Raw genomic sequence first — 22500 nt, 5'->3', positions numbered from 1 at the left:
AGTCAGGATGCAACTTTCCAGTGCTAGTATTTTCTGTGATGTAATGTTGTTATTAAAACAAGTAGAGTCGTTTACCTATTCAGCTTGTTGTAGTGTGTTTAATGCAAGAAAAATATTCATCTGGAGGTGCATTCAAGTCGCTCGAGCCATAGGGAGGGAGCAGTCAATACACACTGAGTAGGTGTGTCCAAACCTTTGACTGGTACTGTATATATATAATACAAAAATTATCATTAGAAATAATAACAATCAGGATGTTGTGCCCAGTAGGGTAAATGCAGATGGACAAACCCCATGCTTCAGCCTATGTACATTTTATAGCCACTATGCTAATGGCAAATCTGATAATATAGACCAGGGCTGTCCAACCCTCTTCCTGGAGATCTACTGACCTGTAGGTTTTCAGTCCAACCCTAATTTAGTAGCTTGTTATGGTCTGGTTGAACAGCTAATTTGAAAAATCAGGTTATTTAAATTAGGGTTGGACTGAAAACCCACAGGACTGTAGATCTCCAGGAAGAGGGTTGGGCTGAAAACCTACAGGTCAGTAGATCTCCAGGAAGAGGGTTGGACTGAAAACCTACAGGTCAGTAGATCTCCAGGAAGAGGGTTGGGCTGAAAACCTACAGGTCAGTAGATCTCCAGGAAGAGGGTTGGGCTGAAAACCTACAGGTCAGTAGATCTCCAGGAAGAGGGTTGGGCTGAAAACCTACAGGTCAGTAGATCTCCAGGAAGAGGGTTGGGCTTAAAACCTACAGGTCAGTAGATCTCCAGGAAGAGGGTTGTGCTGAAAACCTACAGGTCAGTAGATCTCCAGGAAGAGGGTTGGGCTGAAAACCTACAGGTCAGTAGATCTCCAGGAAGAGGGTTGGGCTGAAAACCTACAGGTCAGTAGATCTCCAGGAAGAGGGTTGGACTGAAAACATACAGGTCAGTAGATCTCCAGGAAGAGGGTTGGACTGAAAACCTACAGGTCAGTAGATCTCCAGGAAGAGGGTTGGGCTGAAAACCTACAGGTCAGTAGATCTCCAGGAAGAGGGTTGGACTGAAAACCTACAGTTCAGTAGATCTCCAGGAAGAGGGTTGGGCTGAAAACCTACAGGTTAGTAGATCTCCAGGAAGAGGGTTGGGCAGCCCTGATATAGATCCTACATGGTCCATTATGTTAAAATAATAATTTACCAATTTCTTATTGGGCTCATTTCTGGAGGTATAAATTATATTTATAATTTGATTTGAATTCATTCAAAAGTCACCAGAACTGATCTTCTCAGTCCTTCTACATGAAAATGTTCTCGGGGACCCCGGACACCGTAAGGAAGGCTACTGAAATTGGTCAACCTTGCAGTTTAATACATGTATGAAATGATCTCGGGGACCCCGGACCCCATAAGGAAGGGGACTGAAATCGTTCAACCTTGCAGTTTAATACAGGTATGAAATGATTTCGGGGACCCCGGACCCCGTAAGGAAGGCTACTGAAATTGGTCAACCTTGCAGTTTAATACAGGTATGAAATGATCTCGGGGACCCCGGACACCGTAAGGAAGGCTACTGAAATTGGTCAACCTTGCAGTTTAATACATGTATGAAATGATCTAGGGGACCCCGGACCCCGTAAGGAAGGCTACTGAAATTGGTCAACCTTGCAGTTTAATACAGGTATGAAATGATCTCGGGGACCCCGGACACCGTAAGGAAGGCTACTGAAATTGGTCAACCTTGCAGTTTAATACATGTATGAAATGATCTCGGGGACCCCGGACCCCATAAGGAAGGGGACTGAAATCGGTCAACCTTGCAGTTTAATACGTGTATGAAATGATCTCGGGGACCCCGGACCCCATAAGGAATGGGACTGAAATTGGTCAACCTTGCAGTTTAATACAGGTATGAAATGATCCTCTTTCCCTAAAAGCATGATGGTCATGACTTTCTTAGATGAAAGGGGAGGTTAACTTGGCCCCACCCAAGTGATCTGAGAGTAATGGGATTTGTTTTGCCTTAACCCCTGGGTATGTGTGTGTGTTGATGCTGTCAGAGGGACTCCAGCTATGACTTATCTAGGTCAGCAGTCAAAAACAGAAACAAGAAAAAATATCTCTCTCTCTCTCTCTCTCTCTCTCTTTCTCTTTCTCTCTCTCTCTCTCTCTCTCTCTCTTTCTCTTTCTCTTTCTCTTTCTCTTTCTGTCTCTATCTCTCTTTCTCTCCCTCTCTTTCTTTCTTTCTTTCTCTCTCTTTATCTCGCTTTTTCTCTCTCTCTCTTTCTCTAGCTCTCTCTCTACCTCTCTTGCTCTCTCTCTCTCTCTCTCTCTCTTAACCAACAGTGCAGTTCAAGAAGAGTTATGAAAATGTTTACCAAATAAACAAAAGTAAAAAATAGCAAAAAGTAACACAATAACATAACAGTAACGAGGCTTTATACAGGGGATACCCGTTAGTGAGTCAGTGTGCAGGGGTACAGGTTAGAGGTCATTTGTACATGTAGGTAGGGGTGAAGTGACTATGCATAGATAATAAACAGCGAGTAGCAGCAGTGTAAAAACAAAGGGGGGGGGGGGGGGTGTCAATGTAAATAGTCCGGTGGCCATTTCATTAATTGTACAGCAGTCTTATGGCTTGGGGGTAGAAGCTGTTAAGGAGCCCTTTGGTCCTAGACTTGGCACTCCGGTACCGCTTGCCGTGCGGCAGCATAGAAAACAGTCTTATGGCTTGGGGGTAGAAGCTGTTAAGGAGCCTTTTGGTCCTAGACTTGGTGCTCCAGTACCACTTGCCGTGCGGCAGCATAGAAAACAGTCTTATGGCTTGGGGGTAGAAGCTGTTAAGGAGCCTTTTGGTCCTAGACTTGGTGCTCCGGTACCGCTTGCCGTGCGGCAGCATAGAAAACAGTCTTATGGCTTGGGGGTAGAAGCTGTTAAGGAGCCTTTTGGTCCTAGACTTGGCACTCCGGTACCGCTTGCCGTGCGGCAGCATAGAAAACAGTCTTATGACTTGGGTGACTAGAGTCTCTGACAATTTTATGGGCTTTCCTCTGACACCGCCTATTATATAGGTCCTGGATTGCAGGAAGTTTGTCCTCAGTGATGTACTGGGCCGTTTGCACTACCCTCTGTAGCGTCTTACGGTCAAATGCCGAGCAGTTGCCATACCAGGCGGCGATGCAACCAGCTGGGGCAGCTGTAGATCTTTTTGAGGATCTGGGGACCCATGCCAAATCTTTTCAGTCTCCTGAGGAGGACTGTCTTGGTGTTTTTTTTATTTTATTTTTATTTCACCTTTATTTAACCAGGTAGGCTAGTTGAGAACACCTTTATTTAACCAGGTAGGCTAGTTGAGAACACCTTTATTTAACCAGGTAGGCTAGTTGAGAACACCTTTATTTAACCAGGTAGGCTAGTTGAGAACACCTTTATTTAACCAGGTAGGCTAGTTGAGAACAAGTTCTCATTTACAACTGCGACCTGGCCAAGATAAAGCATAGCAGTGTGAGCATACAACAAAGAGTTACACATGGAGTAAACAATTAACAAGTCAATAATACAGTAGAAAACAAAGGGGGGGTCTATATACAATGTGTGCAAAAGGCATGAGGAGGTAGGCAAATAATTACAATTTTGCAGATTAACACTGGAGTGATAAATGATCAGATGGTCATGTACAGGTAGAGATATTGGTGTGCAGAAGAGCAGAAAAGTAAATAAATAAAAACAGTATGGGGATGAGGTAGGTGAAAAGGGTGGGCTATTTACCAATAGACTATGTACAGCTGCAGCGATCGGTTAGCTGCTCAGATAGCTGATGTTTGAAGTTGGTGAGGGAGATAAAAGTCTCCAACTTCAGCGATTTTTGCAATTCGTTCCAGTCACAGGCAGCAGAGTACTGGAACGAAAGGCGGCCAAATGAGGTGTTGGCTTTAGGGATGATCAGTGAGATACACCTGCTGGAGCGCGTGCTACGGATGGGTGTTGCCATCGTGACCAGTGAGCTGAGATAAGGCGGAGCTTTACCTAGCATAGACTTGTAGATGACCTGGAGCCAGTGGGTCTGGCGACGAATATGTAGCGAGGGCCAGCCGACTAGAGCATACAAGTCGCAGTGGTGGGTGGTATAAGGTGCTTTAGTGACAAAACGGATGGCACTGTGATAGACTGCATCCAGTTTGCTGAGTAGAGTGTTGGAAGCCATTTTGTAGATGACATCGCCGAAGTCGAGGATCGGTAGGATAGTCAGTTTTACTAGGGTAAGCTTGGCGGCGTGAGTGAAGGAGGCTTTGTTGTGGAATAGAAAGCCGACTCTTGATTTGATTTTCGATTGGAGATGTTTGATATGAGTCTGGAAGGAGAGTTTGCAGTCTAGCCAGACACCTAGGTACTTATAGACGTCCACATATTCTAGGTCGGAACCATCCAGGGTGGTGATGCTAGTCGGGCATGCAGGTGCAGGCAGCGACCGGTTGAAAAGCATGCATTTGGTTTTACTAGCGTTTAAGAGCAGTTGGAGGCCACGGAAGGAGTGTTGTATGGCATTGAAGCTTGTTTGGAGGTTAGATAGCACAGTGTCCAAAGACGGGCCGAAAGTATATAGAATGGTGTCGTCTGCAGCAAGAGCAACATCATTGATATACACAGAGAAAAGAGTCGGCCCGAGAATTGAACCCTGTGGCACCCCCATAGAGACTGCCAGAGGACCGGACAGCATGCCCTCCGATTTGACACACTGAACTCTGTCTGCAAAGTAATTGGTGAACCAGGCAAGGCAGTCATCCGAAAAACCGAGGCTACTGAGTCTGCCGATAAGAATATGGTGATTGCCAGAGTCGAAAGCCTTGGCAAGGTCGATGAAGACGGCTGCACAGTACTGTCTTTTATCGATGGCGGTTATGATATCGTTTAGTACCTTGAGTGTGGCTGAGGTGCACCCATGACCGGCTCGGAAACCAGATTGCACAGCGGAGAAGGTACGGTGGGATTCGAGATGGTCAGTGACCTGTTTGTTGACTTGGCTTTCGAAGACCTTAGATAGGCAGGGCAGGATGGATATAGGTCTGTAACAGTTTGGGTCCAGGGTGTCTCCCCCTTTGAAGAGGGGGATGACTGCGGCAGCTTTCCAATCCTTGGGGATCTCAGACGAGATGAAAGAGAGGTTGAACAGGCTGGTAATAGGGGTTGCGACAATGGTGGCAGATAGTTTCAGAAATAGAGGGTCCAGATTGTCAAGCCCAGCTGATTTGTACGGGTCCAGGTTTTGCAGCTCTTTCAGAACATCTGCTATCTGGATTTGGGTAAAGGAGAACCTGGAGAGGCTTGGGCGAGGAGCTGCGGGGGGGGCGGAGCTGTTGGCCGAGGTTGAAGTAGCCAGGCGGAAGGCATGGCCAGCCGTTGAGAAATGCTTATTGAAGTTTTCGATAATCATGGATTTATCAGTGGTGACCGTGTTACCTAGCCTCAGTGCAGTGGGCAGCTGGGAGGAGGTGCTCTTGTTCTCCATGGACTTCACAGTGTCCCAGAACTTTTTGGAGTTGGAGCTACAGGATGCAAACTTCTGCCTGAAGAAGCTGGCCTTAGCTTTCCTGACTGACTGCGTGTATTGGTTCCGGACTTCCCTGAACAGTTGCATATCACGGGGACTATTCGATGCTATAGCAGTCCGCCACAGGATGTTTTTGTGCTGGTCGAGGGCAGTCAGGTCTGGAGTGAACCAAGGGCTGTATCTGTTCTTAGTTCTGCATTTTTTGAACGGAGCATGCTTATCTAAAATGGTGAGGAAGTTACTTTTAAAGAATGACCAGGCATCCTCAACTGACGGGATGAGGTCAATGTCCTTCCAGGATACCCGGGCCAGGTCGATTAGAAAGGCCTGCTCACAGAAGTGTTTTAGGGAGCGTTTGACAGTGATGAGGGGTGGTCGTTTGACTGCGGCTCCGTAGCGGATACAGGCAATGAGGCAGTAATCGCTGAGATCCTGGTTGAAGACAGCGGAGGTGTATTTGGAGGGCCAGTTGGTCAGGATGACGTCTATGAGGGTGCCCTTGTTTACAGAGTTAGGGTTGTACCTGGTGGGTTCCTTGATGATTTGTGTGAGATTGAGGGCATCTAGCTTAGATTGTAGGACTGGCGGGGGGTTAAGCATATCCCAGTTTAGGTCACCTAACAGAACAAACTCTGAAGCTAGATGGGGGGCGATCAATTCACAAATGGTGTCCAGGGCACAGCTGGGAGCTGAGGGGGGTCGGTAGCAGGCGGCAACCGTGAGAGACTTATTTCTGGAGAGAGTAATTTTCAAAATTAGTAGTTCGAACTGTTTGGGTATGGACCTGGAAAGTATGACATTACTTTGCAGGCTATCTCTGCAGTAAACTGCAACTCCTCCCCCTTTGGCAGTTCTATCTTGACGGAAGATGTTATAGTTGGGTATGGAAATCTCTGAATTTTTGGTGGCCTTCCTGAGCCAGGATTGTGTGTTTTGACCATGATAGATCGTTGGTGATGTGGACACCAAGGAACTTGAAACTCTCGACCCGCTCCACTACAGCCCCGTTGATATTAATGGGGGGCATGTTCAGTCGGCCATTTCCTGTAGTCCACGGTCAGCTCCTGCTCACATTGAGGGAAAGTTTGTTGTCCTGTCACCACACTGCCAGTTCTCTGACCTCCTCCCTATAGGCTGTATCATCATTGTTGGTGATCAGGCCTGCCACTGTTGTGTCGTCAGCAAACGTAATGATGGTGTTGGAGTCGTGTTTGGCCACAAAGTTGTGGGTGAACAGGGAGTACAGGAGGGGACTAAGTACACACCCCTGAGGGGCCCCAGTGTTGAGGATTAGCGTGGCATATGTGTTGTTGCCTACCCTTACCACCTGGGGGCAGCCCATCAAGAAGTCCAGGATCCAGTTGCAGAGGGAGGTGTTTAGTACCATGGTCCTTCGCTCAGTGATGAGCTTTGTGGGCACTATGGTGTTGAACGCTGAGCTGTAGTCAATGAACAGCATACTCACATAGGTGTTCCTTTTGTCCAGGTGGGAAAGGGCAGTGTGGAGTGCGATTGAGATTGCATCATCTGTGGATCTATTGGAGCGGTATGCAAATTGGAGGATGCTGTTGATGTGAGCCATGACCATCCTTTCAAAGCTCTTCATGGCTACTGACATGAGTGCTACGGGGTGGTCCTCATTTAGACAAGTTACCTTCGCTTCTTTGGGCACAGGCACTATGGTGGTCTGCTTGAAACATGCAGGTATTACAGACTCAGTCAGGGAGAGGTTGAACATGTCAGTGAAGACACTTGCCAGTTGGTCCGCGCATGCTTTGAGTACACGTCTTGGTAATCCATCTGGCCCCGCGGCTTTGTGAATGTTGACCTGTTTAAAGGTCTTGCTCACATTGGCTACCGAGAGCGTTATCACACAGTCATCCAGAACAGCTGGTGCTCTCATGCATGCTTCAGTGTTGCTTGCCTCAAAGCGAGCATAAAAGGCATTTAGCTCGTCTGGTAGGCTCACGTCACTGGGCAGCTCGCGTCTGGGTTTCCCTTTCATTCTGTAATAGTTTTCAAGCCCTGCCTCATCCTACGAGCGTCAGAGCCGGTGTAGTAGTATTCAATCTTAATCCTGTATTGACGCTTTGCTTGTTTGTTGGTTCGTCTGAGGGCATAGCGGGATTTCTTATAGGCGTCCGGATTAGTGTCCTGCTCTTTGAAAGCAGCAGCTGTAGCCTTTAGCTCGATGCGGATGTTGCATGTAATCCATGGCTTCTGGTTGGGATTTGTACGTATGGTCACTGTGGGGACGACGTCATCGATGCACTTATTGATGAAGCCGATGAGTGAGGTGGTAAACTCCTCAATACCATTAGATGAATCCTGGAACATATTCCAGTCTGTGCTGCAAAACAGTCCTGTAGCATAGCATCCGCGTCATCTTACCACTTCCATATTGAGTGAGTCATTGGTTCTTTCTGCTTTGGGTGGTCTAGATTTTTGGGTGGTCTAGATTTTGTTCCCTCTGTTTGCACATGTGACATGCTGGTAAAGATTTGGTAAAACTGATTTAAGTTTGCCTGCATTAAAGTCCCCGACCACTAGGAGCGCCGCTTCTGGGTGAGCATTTTCTTGTTTGCTTATGTTCTTATAGAGTTGGTTGAGTGTGGTCTTAGTGACAGCATTGGTCTGTGGTGGTAAATAGACGGCTTTGAATAATATAGATGAAAAATCTCTTGGTAGATAGTGTGGTTTACAGCTTATCATAAGGTACTCTACCTCAGGCGAACAATACCTTGAGACTTCTTTAATATTAGACATCACACACCAGCTGTTGTTGACAAGATGACACACACCCCCACCCCTCGTCTTACCAGACGTAGCTTCTCTGTTCTGCCGATGCATTGAAAAAGCCCTATATGATCTGTGTCGTTGTTCAGCCATGACTCGGTGAAACATAAGATATTACATTTCTTAATGTCCCATTGGTAGGATAATTGTAATCGTAGGTCATCAGTTTTATTTTCCAATGATTGCATGGTGGATAATTGATGGCAGTGGGAGTTGACTCGCTCACCTACGGATTCTCAAAAGGCCCGATCTGCATCCTCTTTTCCTCCGTCTTTTCTTCACGGAAATGACAGGGATCTTGGCCTGTTCCCGGGAGAGCAGTAAATCTTTCTCGTTGACTCGTTAAAGGAAAATACTTCTTCCAGTTTGTGGTGAGTCATCCCAGTTCTGATGTCCAGAAGTTATTTTCGATCCTAAGAGACAGTAGCAGCAACATTATGTACAAAATAAGTAAAAAAATAAGTTACAAACAATGCAAAAAAACAAACAAAACAGCACAATTGGTTCCGGTCATGTAAAACGTCAGCCATATTAACATCTCTGTGTTGTATAAAAGTTAGTCAAATGGATGGATATCTACCCACACAGCCATGTCTGCCGCTGCATGAATAATATCCACTCTCAGAGAGACTTGTTTTGGGAGTGTGTGTTTGTGTGTGTCTGTGAAGTGTTTACAAGGATACGTCTCTGCTCAGGATGTACTGAAGGGCATTTGAGTGGTCGTAAGGATGAGTGTGTGTGTGTGTGTGTGTGTCTTTGTCTTTGTCTGTGTCTGTCTATGTCTGTGTCTTTGTCTTTGTGTCTGTGTCTGTGTCTGTGAAGTGTTTACAAGGATACGTCTCTGCTCAGGATGTACCGAAGGGCATTTGAGTGGTCGTAAGGATGAGTGTGTGTGTGTGTGTGTCTTTGTCTTTGTGTCTGTGTGTTTGTGTTTGTGTCTGTGTCTTTGTCTGTGTCTTTGTCTCTGTGTCTGTGTCTTTGTCTTTGTCTCTGTGTCTGTGTCTGTGTGTGTCTGTGAAGTGTTTAAAGTAGGATACATCTCTGCTCAGGATGTACTGAAGGGCATTTGAGTGGTCGTAAGGCTGAGTGTGTGTGTGTGTGTGTGTGTGTGTGTGTGTGTGTGTGTGTGTGTGTGTGTGTGTGTGTGTGTGTGTGTGTGTGTGTGTGTGTGTGTGTGTGTGTGTGTGTGTGTGTGTGTGTGTGTGTGTGTGTGTGTGTCTGTGGTTTCCGTGTGTGTGTGTGTGTGTGTTCCGTTAGAGTTCTTGTGGTTCTTAAAACAGTTGTCACATAACACAGCATCCAGAACCGTGCCATAGACTCTCCATGTTGGACACAGTACACACTAATAGGTCTCATCATGTTAGGGTGTGTCTTACAATCTCAAGTATGCCTGAAAGCTGAACTAACTACACTCATCGTAAATATCGCACAAGTCACTCTGTTGTAATGCACAAGATCTAATGGAGGAGCAGAGAGTTCCAAGCTAACATGCTAACGATGTGTTGTGCAGTGGAGTGGCATTCATTCTAAATCGGAGTGTAGCGCTAATGTTCTGTGTGGGCTAGTCAGCATCACTTATGTCACAGCCAGGGTTTGAATATGGATGTTTGTTTACTGAAGGGAAAAATCGCCCACTTAGAGAGCAGCCAAGTTAATGTGTAAGTCTGTTGGTTAATGAACACACATTCACGACACGCTATGTACAGACACACACACACACACACACTCTCAACAGAGTGATTAAGGGCTAGTGCAGAGATCACATCAGTTTTGGTTAAATAAATCACTCTATCCCTGGGCTGTAGAAATGGATCATATGTTAAACACATTGAGTCTGGTTTTGATACACACAGAGCTGTTGGAGATTGACCAGAACATTGGCTTAGCCTTTGTTTGGGCTTTTACTATGTGATAGGCACTTAACAGTGTACGTATATAAAACAATGTGGTCTTAGGAGGTCCAATATGGGAACATTGACCAAACATTTATGTGCGCTGTTGTAGACGTTAAATGGTTGACCACACCAGAGGATTGTCTGGTTTCTAATACATATTTGGAGGTCGACCACACTTCTTTTAGTGGCTCTCTCTATGTGACTGTTGGCTTTATGCATTTGTATGTAATATATTACAGGCATGAGATTGTGAGTTTAGCCTAACTAAAATCGTATTTTCTTTGTGCATTTATTAAGCATCTATTAAACATGCTAATGGTCATCCACCAACCTCTGTCCGCCCCTATAGAAGTCCATATAAATGTTGACTAGATGTTGATACTGAATTTAAACGACCTAGGTCTAAATTTGATCTATCCCTCTCTCCACCCATCTAGGTGTCATCTATACCACAGACACTCTGGACCGCGAGACCAAGGACTCCTATTGGCTGACTGTGTATGCCACAGACCACGGGGGTGGTGCCCCAGTTCGCCATCATGGAGGTGTACATCCAGGTAGAGGACGTCAACGACAATGCCCCCCTGACCTCTGACCCTGTCTACCACCCCATTGTCATGGAGAACTCCCCCAAGGACCTGTCCGTCATCCAGATCCAAGCCCAGGACCCGGATGCCACTGGGGGAGCAGAGAAACTGAGCTACAGGATAGCTAGTGGGAACCCACAGAACTTCTTCACCATCAATACCAGGACCGGTGAGTGGGGAGGGGGAGATGGTGTGTGTAGAGTGTGAGGGGAGGGGAGATGGTGTGTGTAGAGTGTGGGGGGAGGGGAGATGGTGTGTGTAGAGTGTAGGGGGAGGGGACATGGTGTGTGTAGAGTGTGGGGGGAGGGGAGATGGTGTGTGTAGAGTGTGGGGGGAGGGGAGATGGTGTGTGTAGAGTGTGGGGGGAGGGGAGATGGTGTGTGTAGAGTGTGGGGGGAGGGGAGATGGTGTGTGTAGAGTGTGGGGGGGAGGGGAGATGGTGTGTGTAGAGTGTGGGGGGGAGGGGAGATGGTGTGTGTAGAGTGTAGGGGGAGGGGACATGGTGTGTGTAGAGTGTGGGGGGGAGGGGAGATGGTGTGTGTAGAGTGTGGGGGGAGGGGAGATTATGTGTAGGGGGAGGGGAGATGGTGTGTGTAGAGTGTGGGGGGAGGGGAGATGGTGTGTGTAGAGTGTGGGGGGAGGGGAGATGGTGTGTGTAGAGTGTGGGGGGGAGGGGAGATGGTGTGTGTAGAGTGTGGGGGGAGGGGAGATGGTGTGTGTAGAGTGTGGGGGGAGGGGAGATGGTGTGTGTAGAGTGTGGGGGGAGGGGAGATGGTGTGTGTAGAGTGTAGGGGGAGGGGACATGGTGTGTGTAGAGTGTGGGGGGAGGGGAGATGGTGTGTGTAGAGTGTGGGGGGAGGGGAGATTATGTGTGGGGGGAGGGGAGATGGTGTGTGTAGAGTGTGGGGGGAGGAGATGGTTGTGTATGTGTGAGAGCACAGAGACTGAGTTACAATATAGATAGCTACAGTTGTTCTTCACCATCAATACCGCCATCAATGGTGATGGGTTTGTATGGAGTGTGTGTAGTAGTGTGTGAGGTGTGTCTGTCTGGTTAGTGTGTGTGTGTGTGTGTCTGTCTGGTTAGTGTGTGTGTGTGTGTGTGTGTGTGTGTGTGTGTGTGTGTGTGTGTGTGTGTGTGTGTGTGTGTGTGTGTGTGTGTGTGTGTGTGTGTCTGTGTGTGTGTCTGTGTGTGTGTGTGTGTGTGTGTCTGTGTGTGTGTGTGTGTGTGTGTGTGTCTGTGTGTGTGTGTGTGTGTCTGTGTGTGTGTGTGTGTCTGTGTGTGTGTGTGTGTCTGTGTGTGTGTGTGTGTCTGTGTGTGTCTGTGTGTGTGTGTGGGTGTGTGTGTCTGTGTGTGTCTGTGTGTGTGTGTGTGTTGTGTGTGTGTGTGTGTGTGTGTGTAAGTGTGTCTGTCTGGTTAGTGTGTGTGTGTGTGTGTGTGTGTGTGTGTGTGTGTGTGTGTGTGTGTGTGTGTGTGTGTGTAAGTGTGTGTGTGTGTGTGTCTGTGTGTGTGTGTGTGTGTGTGTGTCTGTGTGTGTGTGTGTGTGTCTGTGTGTGTGTGTGTCTGTGTGTGTGTGTAAGTGTGTCTGTGTGTGTGTGTGTGTGTGTGTGTGTGTGTGTGTAAGTGTGTCTGTCTTTCTGGCTGTTTGGGTGTCTCATCTGGTTAAATAGGGTTCTGCTGATGTTAGCTGGCCCTGCAGGACATGTCCTTGGCTGGGGGAAGGTGTATCCTTGAAGTGTGTGTGTGTGTGTTTTCTCCCATCTGGCGGGAGGAGGTTGGGGTATGGGGGAGAAGCGCATTTTGTCTCTGCTTCAATTTTAATTAAAGGTTTTAATCTGTAAGTATGTGTCTATCGAATTCTTTGTGTGAATATGAATGTGTGTCTGCCTTTGTGTGTCTGTGTTTCTGATTGCTGATCAGACGTCTGTCTGTCTGTCTGTCTGTCTGTCTGTCTGTCTGTCTGTCTGTCTGTCTGTCTGTCTGTCTGTCTGTCTGTCTGTCTGTCTGTCTGTCTGTCTGTCTGTCTGTCTGTCTGTCTGTCTGTCTGTCTGTCTGTCTGTCTGTCTGTGTGTGTGTCTGTCTGTGTCTGTCTGTGTCTGTCTGTTTTATGTTGCTAAGAGTAGTCCTGGTAAACAGCATATTCACACACATAGCTGTTCATATGTGTGTGTGTGTGTGTGTGTGTGTGTTTCAGGGTTTCCGTTAGGAAAATGTGGTGCTGGACAACGTGACTGGGAAGATTTAAATTTACCCATTTGGGCATCCACCCGCGGTGCTCAGAATGACATCACATGTAGATTATGGTAATGCTGTTAATTTAGGGCTGAAATCCCGTTAACGGGATCGATATGACAACAGCCAGTGAAAGTGCTCGATAATGTCCATCATTTATCTCCAAGTAGCTACTTTTGTTAGCGCGTTTTGTAAACAAATCCAAAGTCATGAAGCGCGTTCACTAGTTGCAGACGAAATGTCAAAAAGTTCCGTTACAGTCCGTAGAAACATGTCAAACGATGTATAGAATCAATCTTTAGGATTTTTTAAAACATAACTCTTCAATAATGTTCCAACCGGAGAATTCTCTTGTCTTCAGAAAAGCAATGGAATGAGAGCTACCTCTCACGTGAACGAGCGTCACGAGCCTGTGGCAATCTGCCAGACCACTGACTCAAAGAGCCCTTATGAACCTCTCCTTTACAGTAGAAGCCTCAAACAAGACATCTTAGTGGAAGCTTTAGGAAGTGCTACATGGCCAATATCCCACTGTATCTTCAATAGGGAATGAGTTGAAAAACGACCAACCTCCGATTTCCCACTTCCTGGTTGGATTTATTCTCAGGGTTTTGCCTGCCATATGAGTTCTGTTATACTCACAGACATCATTCAAACAGTTTTAGAAACTTCAGAGTGTTTTCTATCCAAATATAATAATAATATGCATATATTAGCAACTGGGACTGAGTAGCAGGCCGTTTACTCTGGGCACCTCTGGGCACCTTATTCATCCAAGCGACTCAATACTGCCCCCAGCCATAAGAAGTTAACAGAACATGTAGATTATGGTAATGCTGTTAACAAAACATGTATATTATGGTAATGCTGTTAACAGAACATTTAGATGATGGTAATGCTGTTAACAAAACATGCAACTCATGTAATGAAGCAGCCAATAAAACTTAATTTTCAAACATTTGCAAAATGCAATTCACGGGAAAACACCATTCTAAACAGCGCACCAGAGAAAACACCATTCTAAACAGCACACCAGAGAAAACACCATTCTAAACAGCACACCAGGGAAAACATCATTCTAAACAGCTCACCAGAGAAAACACCATTCTAAACAGCTCACCAGAGAAAACACCATTCTAAACAGCTCACCAGGGAAAACACCATTCTAACAGCGCACCAGAGAAAACACCATTCTAAACAGATCACCAGAGAAAACACCATTCTAAACAGCTCACCAGAGAAAACACCATTCTAAACAGCTCACCAGAGAAAACACCATTCTAAACAGTGCACCAGAGAAAACACCATTCTAAACAGCTCACCAGAGAAAACACCATTCTAAACAGCTCACCAGAGAAAACACCATTCTAAACAGCGCACCAGAGAAAACACCATTCTAAACAGCTCACCAGAGAAAACACCATTCTAAACAGCGCACCAGAGAAAACACCATTCTAAACAGCTCACCAGAGAAAACACCATTCTAAACAGCTCACCAGAGAAAACACCATTCTAAACAGCTCACCAGAGAAAACACCATTCTAAACAGCTCACCAGAGAAAACCCCATTCTAAACAGCTCACCAGGGAAAACACCATTCTAAACAGCTCACCAGAGAAAACACCATTCTAAACAGCTCACCAGAGAAAACACCATTCTAAACAGCTCACCAGAGAAAACACCATTCTAAACAGCTCACCAGAGAAAACCCCATTCTAAACAGCGCACCAGAGAAAACACCATTCTAAACAGCTCACCAGAGAAAACACCATTATAAACAGCGCACCAGAGAAAACACCATTCTAAACAGCTCACCAGAGAAAACACCATTCTAAACAGCGCACCAGAGAAAACACCATTCTAAACAGCTCACCAGAGAAAACACCATTCTAAACAGCTCACCAGAGAAAACCCCATTCTAAACAGCGCACCAGAGAAAACACCAGTGTTGTAGTACTCGAGACCGGTCTTGTCTCGGTGTTGGATACATTTGTATTCGGTTTTGACTTGGTCTCGGCCAGTGAGGACTCAACATTATTTCCAGAGACCAGCCGAGTCCACCAGAGTAAAAAACTCATAATTATCAGCATCCATTCAATCAGTGCATAAAACCACTTCGCCAGGCCGAATATTCTTGAAACACGAATACAGTATCTTAGCAGCCTTTACATCTACTATAGACATGTTAGAGCAGTGGAGAACAGTTTAATGGATTTAGGCCTTCAGTGTGTGACAGGATTGTGATGCTGAAAGGACAGCAACTGTAATACCAGTACACTCATGTAGGAGAGGTCACTTTCTGTAGAACACAAAGGGCCAGTAGTGGAGGCTATACGCATGTATAAACCATATATCTAGTTTTTCTTCAGTGGGCATTGTTTATACTCACTTCTTAATCCCTACTGTTGCATATCAAAGTAGTGTAGTGGAGGTATTCGATTTATCAATTATATAGTACAATAGAGAAAACATGCACAAGAAGCCTACACAATCACAAAGTACCTGAAATATGTTGATATGCACGCTGCACACTGCCTAGTTTCAGAGGAACATCATCTGCAGGCAGCCAGTGTGCAGCACTGAACTGGTTTTAACATGGAGCAGCTCACAGAATGACATCGGGAGCCAGTAGGGATGGAAAGACGTTTCAACTTACAATATCTACCAGTAAAATGCTAACTAAGGCAACAATGGGTATGCAAACCAGGTATTGAAAAGGTTTCAAATCAAATCAAAAGTCTTGGTCACATACACATGGTTAACAGATGTTATTGAGAGTATAGCGAAATGCTTGTGCTTCTAGTTCCAACAGTGCAGAAATATCTAACATGTAATCTAACAATTCCACAACAAGTACCCAATGCACACACATCTAAGTACAGGAATGGAATAAGAATATATAAATATAAATATATGGGTGAGCAATGACAGAGCGGCATAGGCAAGATGCAATAGATGGTATAAAATACTGTATATGTAAACATTATTAAAGTGGCATTATTAAAGTGACTAGTGATCCATTTATTAAAGCCTCTCTGTGTTAGTGATGACTGTCTAACAGTCTGATGGCCTTGATATAGAAGCTGTTTTCAGTCTCTTGGTCCCAGCTTTGCACCTGTACTGACCTCGCATTCTGGATGATAGCAGTGTGAACAGGCAGCGGCTCAGGTGGTTGTTGTCCTTGATGATCTTGTTGGCCTTCCTGTGACATGGAGGGCAGGTAGTTTGTCCCCAGTGATGTGTTGTACAGACCTCACTACCCTCTGGAGAGCCTTACGGTTGAGGGCGGTGCAGGTGCTGTACCAGGCGGTGATACAGCCCTACATGATGCTGTTAATTGTTCATCTGTAAAGGTTTGGGTGGGTTTTAGGTGACAAGACACATTTCTTCAGCCTCCTGAGGTTGAAGAGGCGCTGTTGCGCCTTCTTCACCACACTGTTTGTGTGGGTGGACCATTTCAGTTTGTCCGTGATGTGTACGCCGAGGAACTTAAAACTTTCCACCTTCTCCACTGTGGTCCCATCATGCGGATAGGGGGGTGCTCCCTCTGCTGTTTCCTGAAGTCCACAATCATCTCCTTTGTTTTGTTGATGTTGAGTGAGAAGTTGTTTTCCTGATACCACACTCCGAGGGCCCTCACCTCCTCCCTGTAGGCTGTCTAGTCATTCTTGGTAATCAAGCCTACTACTGTTGTGTTGTCTGCAAACTTGATGATTGAGTTGGAGTCGTGTGGCCACACAGTCATGGGTGAACAGGGAGTACAGGAGGGGACTGAGCATGCACCCTTGTGGGGCCCCAGTGTGCAGCAGCGAAGTGGTGATGGTGTTGATTTGCCAAAATTACAATCATGGTCTTAAATTGGATGCGGGTCTATGACCCCTTGCCCCCCCCCTGGTCTCGGTCTTGACTCGGTCTCGGCCTGCCTCTGGTCTCGGTCTTGACTCGGTCTCGGCCCCCCTCTGGTCTCGGTCTTGACTCGGTCTCGGCCCCCCTCTGGTCTCGGTCTTGACTCGGTCTCGGCCCCCCTCTGGTCTCGGTCTTGACTCGGTCTCGGCCCCCCTCTGGTCTCGGTCTCGGCCCGCCTCTGGTCTCGGTCTCGGCCCCCCTCTGGTCTCGGTCTCGGCCCGCCTCTGGTCTCGGTCTCGGCCCCCCTCTGGTCTCGGTCTTGACTCGGTCTCGGCCCCCCCCGGTCTCGGTCTTGACTCGGTCTCGGCCCGCCTCTGGTCTCGGTCTTGACTCGGTCAAGGCCTGCCTCTGGTCTCGGTCTTGACTCGGTCTCGGCCCCCCTCTGGTCTCGGTCTTGACTCGGTCTCGGCCCCCCCCTGGTCTCGGTCTTGACTCGGTCTCGGCCCGCCTCTGGTCTTGGTCTTGAATCGGTCTCTTGTCTTGGTCTTGACTCGGTCTCCCCCCCCAATCTTGTCTTGGTCTTGACTCGGTCTTCCCCCCAATCTTGTCTTGGTCTTGACTCGGTCTCCCCCCCAATCTTGTCTTGGTATTGACTCGGACTCAATTTGCTCCGGTCTTGGTCTTTAATTGGTCTCGCTTTAGGTGGTGTCGAACACAACACTGGAAACACCATTCTCAACAGCCCACCTGATGTGAGCAGTTGCATATGTGACAGAGATTCAAATCTCTGAGACGTAGAAAGAGGGGAAATCTAAACATGCAACTTCTAGTATGGGTTGCTAATATGACTAGGATTGTGCCTTTGGCTTCTGAACAACAAGGAAAGTTGATATGAAAACCAATAGAACAGGAGATAAATGCTGGTTTCAATGGCATATGAGGAAGTCTTTATAAAATAATGGTATGATTTTGCCTAGGCTACTTTGAAGCAAGTTAAGACATGCCTAATAATATGAAGTAAAATGTTCAGGTTTAAAAACATTAAGTATCAGTTTTCAAAATACATACTGCCCTCAGCTCACCTTACAAAGTGCTGTGTGACACGCCTATGCTGCACATCAATGGCGAATGGGAGGCGTGCTTCAAAATAATAGCTCTTTTTAGCACAAACCGTGGTGTGTGTGTGTGTGTCGGAGCATCAGACTGATAAGATGTGTGTAGCCAAGAGGCAGCAGATCCCAATTTAGAGCCCTGACAGGATGAAACACAGCCTCAGAGAAACGGCAGTAGAACATCTGAGAACCAGGAACATCCACTTGGACACACACGCACACACGCACACACACGCGCAAACACACACACACACACACGCACACACGCACGCACACACACGCACAAACACACACACACACACACACGCACAAACACACACACACGCACACACACACACACGCACACACACGCACGCACGCACACACACGCACAAACACACACACGCACACACACGCACACGCACAAACACACACACACACGCACAAACACACACACACGCACACACACGCACACGCACGCATACACACGCACACACACTCACACACGCACACATGCACACACACATGCACACATACATACACACGACACGCACACACGCACATGCATGCATGCACGCACACACACGCACACACACACGCACGCACACACACACGCACAAACACACACGCATGCTAAAGAGATGCAGAGGCGAGTGGAGAGAGATGATGAAGAGAAAGTGAGTGGGTGTTTGAGAAGGAAAATATAGAAAGGGATGGAGAGAGAGAGACTGAAAATATTAATCACACACAGTCTACTTGTCAGCTGTGACAGTTAATTGGAGCCAGCTATATTTATCTTTAGTTTAGGGAAGAATCCCTGACCCTAAACACACCCTCTCTTCTGACCCTAACCACACCCTCTCTTCTGACCCTAACCCCACCCTCTCTTCTGACACTAACCACACCCTCTCTTCTGACCCTAACCACACCCTCTCTTCTGACCCTAACCACACCCTCTCTTCTGACCCTAACCACACCCTCTCTTCTGACCCTAACCACACCCTCTCTTCTGACCCTAACCACACCCTCTCTTCTGACCCTAACCCACACCCTCTCTTCTGACCCTAACCACACCCTCTCTTCTGACCCTAACCACACCCTCTCTTCTGACCCTAACCACACCCTCTCTTCTGACCCTAACCCACCTCCCTCCCTCCCTTTCCGTCTCCCTCTCAATGCATGCCTGCCTCCCTCCCACTTGCTCCTTCCCTCCCTCTCCTTGTCTCCCTCGCAATGCATGCCTGCCTCCCTCCCTCCCACTTTCTCCTTCCCTCCCACTCCTTCCCTCTCTTTAAAAAAAACTGATAGAATAGAATACAGAAAGAATAAGAGATAAAAGTAACAAGTAATTAAAGAGCAGCAATAAAATAACAATAGCGAGACTAAACACAGGGGGGTATCGGTACAGAGTCAATGTGCAGGGGAGGTAGTATGTACATGTAGGTAGAGTTATTAAAGTGACTATGCATTGATGACAACAGAGGGTAGCAGTGGTGTAAAGAGGGTGTGGGGATACTGCAAATAGTCTGGGTAGCCATTTGACTAGATGTTCAGGAGTCTTATGCTGTGCGGTGGCAGAGAGAACAGTCTAAGACTAGGGTGGCTGGAGGGCCTTCCTCTGACACCGCCTGGACCGCCAGGTCCTGGATGACAGGAAGCTTGGCCCCAGTGATGTACCGGGCCGTATGCACTACCCACTTTAGTGCCTTGCGGTCGGCGGCCGAGCAGTTGCCATACCAGGCAGTGATGCAACCAGTCAGGTTGTAGCTGTAGAACCTTTTGAGGATCTGAGGACCCATGCCACCCTCTCCTGAGGGGGAATATGTTTTGTTGTGCCCTCTTCACGACTATCTTTGGTGTGCTTGGCTTTGTTGTGCTTGTTGTGCTTGTTAGTTTGTTGGTGATGTGGACACCAAGGAACTTGAAATTCTCAACCCGCTCCACTGCAACCTCGTCGATGAGAATGGGGGGGGGGGGGGGGGGGGGGGTGTTCGGTTCTCTTCTTCCTGTAGTCCACAATCATCTCCTTTGTCTTGATCACGTTGAGTGAGAGGCTGTTGTCATGTCACCTCGGCCAGGTTTCTGACCTCCTCTCTATAGGCTGTCTCGTCGTTGCCGGTGATCAGGCCTACCACTGTTGTGTCATCAACAAATTTAATGATGGTGTTGGAGTCATGCCTGAACGTGCAGTCATGAGTGAACAGGGAGTACAGGAGGGGACTGAGCACGCACTTTGTTTATTGATGAGCTTTGAGGGCACTAGGGTGTTGAAGTATATGAATAGCATTCTGACATAGGTGTTCCTTTTGTCCGGGAGGGAAAGGGCAGTGTGGAGTGCAATAGAGATGGCATCATCTGTGGATCTGTTGGGGCGGTATGCAAATTAGAGTGGGTCTAGGGTTTGTGGGATGATGGTGTTGATTTGAGCCATGACCAGCCTTTCAAAGCACTTCATGGCTACAGACGTGAGTGCTACGGGTCGGTAGTCATTTAGGCAGGTTACCTTAGTGTTTCTGGGCACAGGGACTATGGTGGTCTGCTTAAAACATGTTGGTATTACAGACTCGGACACGGAGAGGTTGAAAATGTCAGTGAAGACACTTGCCAGTTGGTCAGCTCATGCAGTACACGTCCTGGTAATCTGTCTGGCCCTGCAGCCTTGTGAATGTTGACCTGTTTAAAGGTCTTACTCACATCGGCTGCAGAGAGCATGATCACATAGTCTTCCGAAACAGTTGGTGCTCTCATGCATGTTTCAGTGTTATTTGCCTCGAAGCGAGCATAGAGTAGTTTAACTCGTCTGGTAGGCTCGTGTCACTGGGCAGCTCTTGGCTGGGCTTCCCTTTTTAGTCTGTAATAGTTTGCAAGCCCTGCCACATCCGACGAGCGTCGGAGCTGGTGTTGTATGATTCAATCTTAGCCCTGTATTGACTCTTTGTCTGTTTGATTGTTTGTCACAGGGCATAGCGGTATTTCTGGGTTAGAGTCCCGCTCCTTGAAAGCGGCAGCTCTAGCCTTTAGCTCAGTGCGGATGCTGCCTGTAATTCATGGCTTCTGGTTGGGGTATGTAAGTACGGCCACTGTGGGGACGACGTCATCGATGCACTTATTGATGAAGCCATTGACTGATGTGGTGTACTCCTCAATGCCATCGGAGGAATCCCGGAACATATTCCAGTCTGTGCTAGCAAACAGTCCTGTGGCTTAGCATCTGTTTCATCTGACCACTTTTTTATTGATCTAGTCACTGCTGTTTCCTGCTTTCATTTTTGCTTCTGAGCAAGAATCAGGAAGATAGAATTATGGTCAGATTTGCCAAATGGAGGGCGAGGGAGAGCTTTGTATGTGTCTCTGTGTGTGGAGTATAGGTGGTCCAGAGTTATTTTCCCTCTGGTTGCACATTTAACATGCTAATAGAAATTTGGTAAAATGGATTTAAGTTTCCCTGCATTAAAGTCCCCGGCTACTAGGAGTGCCGCCTCTGTGAGCGTTGTCTTGTTTGCTTATGGGGGAATACAGCTCATTCAATGCTATCTTAATGCCAGCCTCTGACTGGGGTGGTATGTAAACAGCTTCAAAAAATACAGATGAAGACTCTCTTGGTAGGTAGTGTGGTCTACAGCTTATCATGAGATACTCTACCTCAGGCGAGCAATAGCTCAATATTTCATTACATATCGTGCACCAGCTGTTGTTTACAAAAATACATAGACTACCGCCCCTTGTCTTAACAAATGCTGCTGTTCTATCATGCCGGTACATCATATAACCAGCCAGTTGTATGTTGATGTTGTCGTCGTTCAGCAACGACTCCGGGAAGCATAAGATGTTACAGTTTTTAATGTCCCGTTGGTAGTTTAATCTTCCTCGTAACTCGTCGATTTTATTGTCCAAAGATTGAGCGTTTGCTAGCAGCATGGAGGGAAGTGGGAGTTTATTCGATCGCCTACGACTTCTCAGAAGGCAGCCCGACCTTCGGCCCTTCTTTCTCTGCCTTCTCTTCACTCAGATAACGGGGATCGGGGCCTGTTCCTGTTCAGTGTATCCTTCGCCTCGGACTCGAGTCGTGAAAGGGTAAAAAGGATTCTGCTAGTCCGTGGTGAGTAATCGCAGTCCTGATGTCTAGAAGTTATTTTCGGTCATGAGAGATGGTAGCGGCAACATTATGTACAAAATAAGTAAAAACAAAAGTTACAAACAATGCCAATAAATGATCAAAAAAACACAATTGGCTGAGGGCTCGTAAAACGTCTGCCGTCTTCTTCGGCGCCATCTTCTCCGGCGCCCATTCCTTGTCTCCCTCTCTTTCCTTGTTTCCATCCCTCTAACCGTCTCCCTCCCTCTTACTATCTCCCTAACTCTCACTGTTTCCCTCCCTCCCTCTCCTTGTCACCATCCCTCTCACTGCCTCCCTCCTTTTCACTGTCTCCCTCCCTCTTACTGTCCCTCCCTTTCATGGTCTCCCTCCCTCTCCTTGTCTCCATCCCTCTAACTGTCTCCCTCCATCTCCTTGTCTCCCTCTC

General features: G+C 47.1%; 1 protein-coding gene across 1 annotated transcript in view; it reads left to right on the top strand.

Annotated features, from left to right (window-relative positions):
* LOC109909474 (protocadherin Fat 3-like) overlaps positions 1 to 22500 on the top strand; it is a 335512-nt gene that overhangs the window by 189046 nt on the left and 123966 nt on the right. The window contains 2 exon segments of the mRNA XM_031796332.1: positions 10658 to 10731; positions 10733 to 10976. Coding sequence (XP_031652192.1) covers positions 10658 to 10731; positions 10733 to 10976 — 318 coding nt within the window.

This window comes from Oncorhynchus kisutch, linkage group LG18, assembly GCF_002021735.2.
Source record: "Oncorhynchus kisutch isolate 150728-3 linkage group LG18, Okis_V2, whole genome shotgun sequence".
Classification (NCBI taxonomy): Eukaryota; Metazoa; Chordata; class Actinopteri; order Salmoniformes; family Salmonidae; genus Oncorhynchus; species Oncorhynchus kisutch.
The sequence above is the reverse complement of the archived record's forward strand: the minus strand, read 5'-3'. Positions and strand labels throughout refer to the sequence as shown.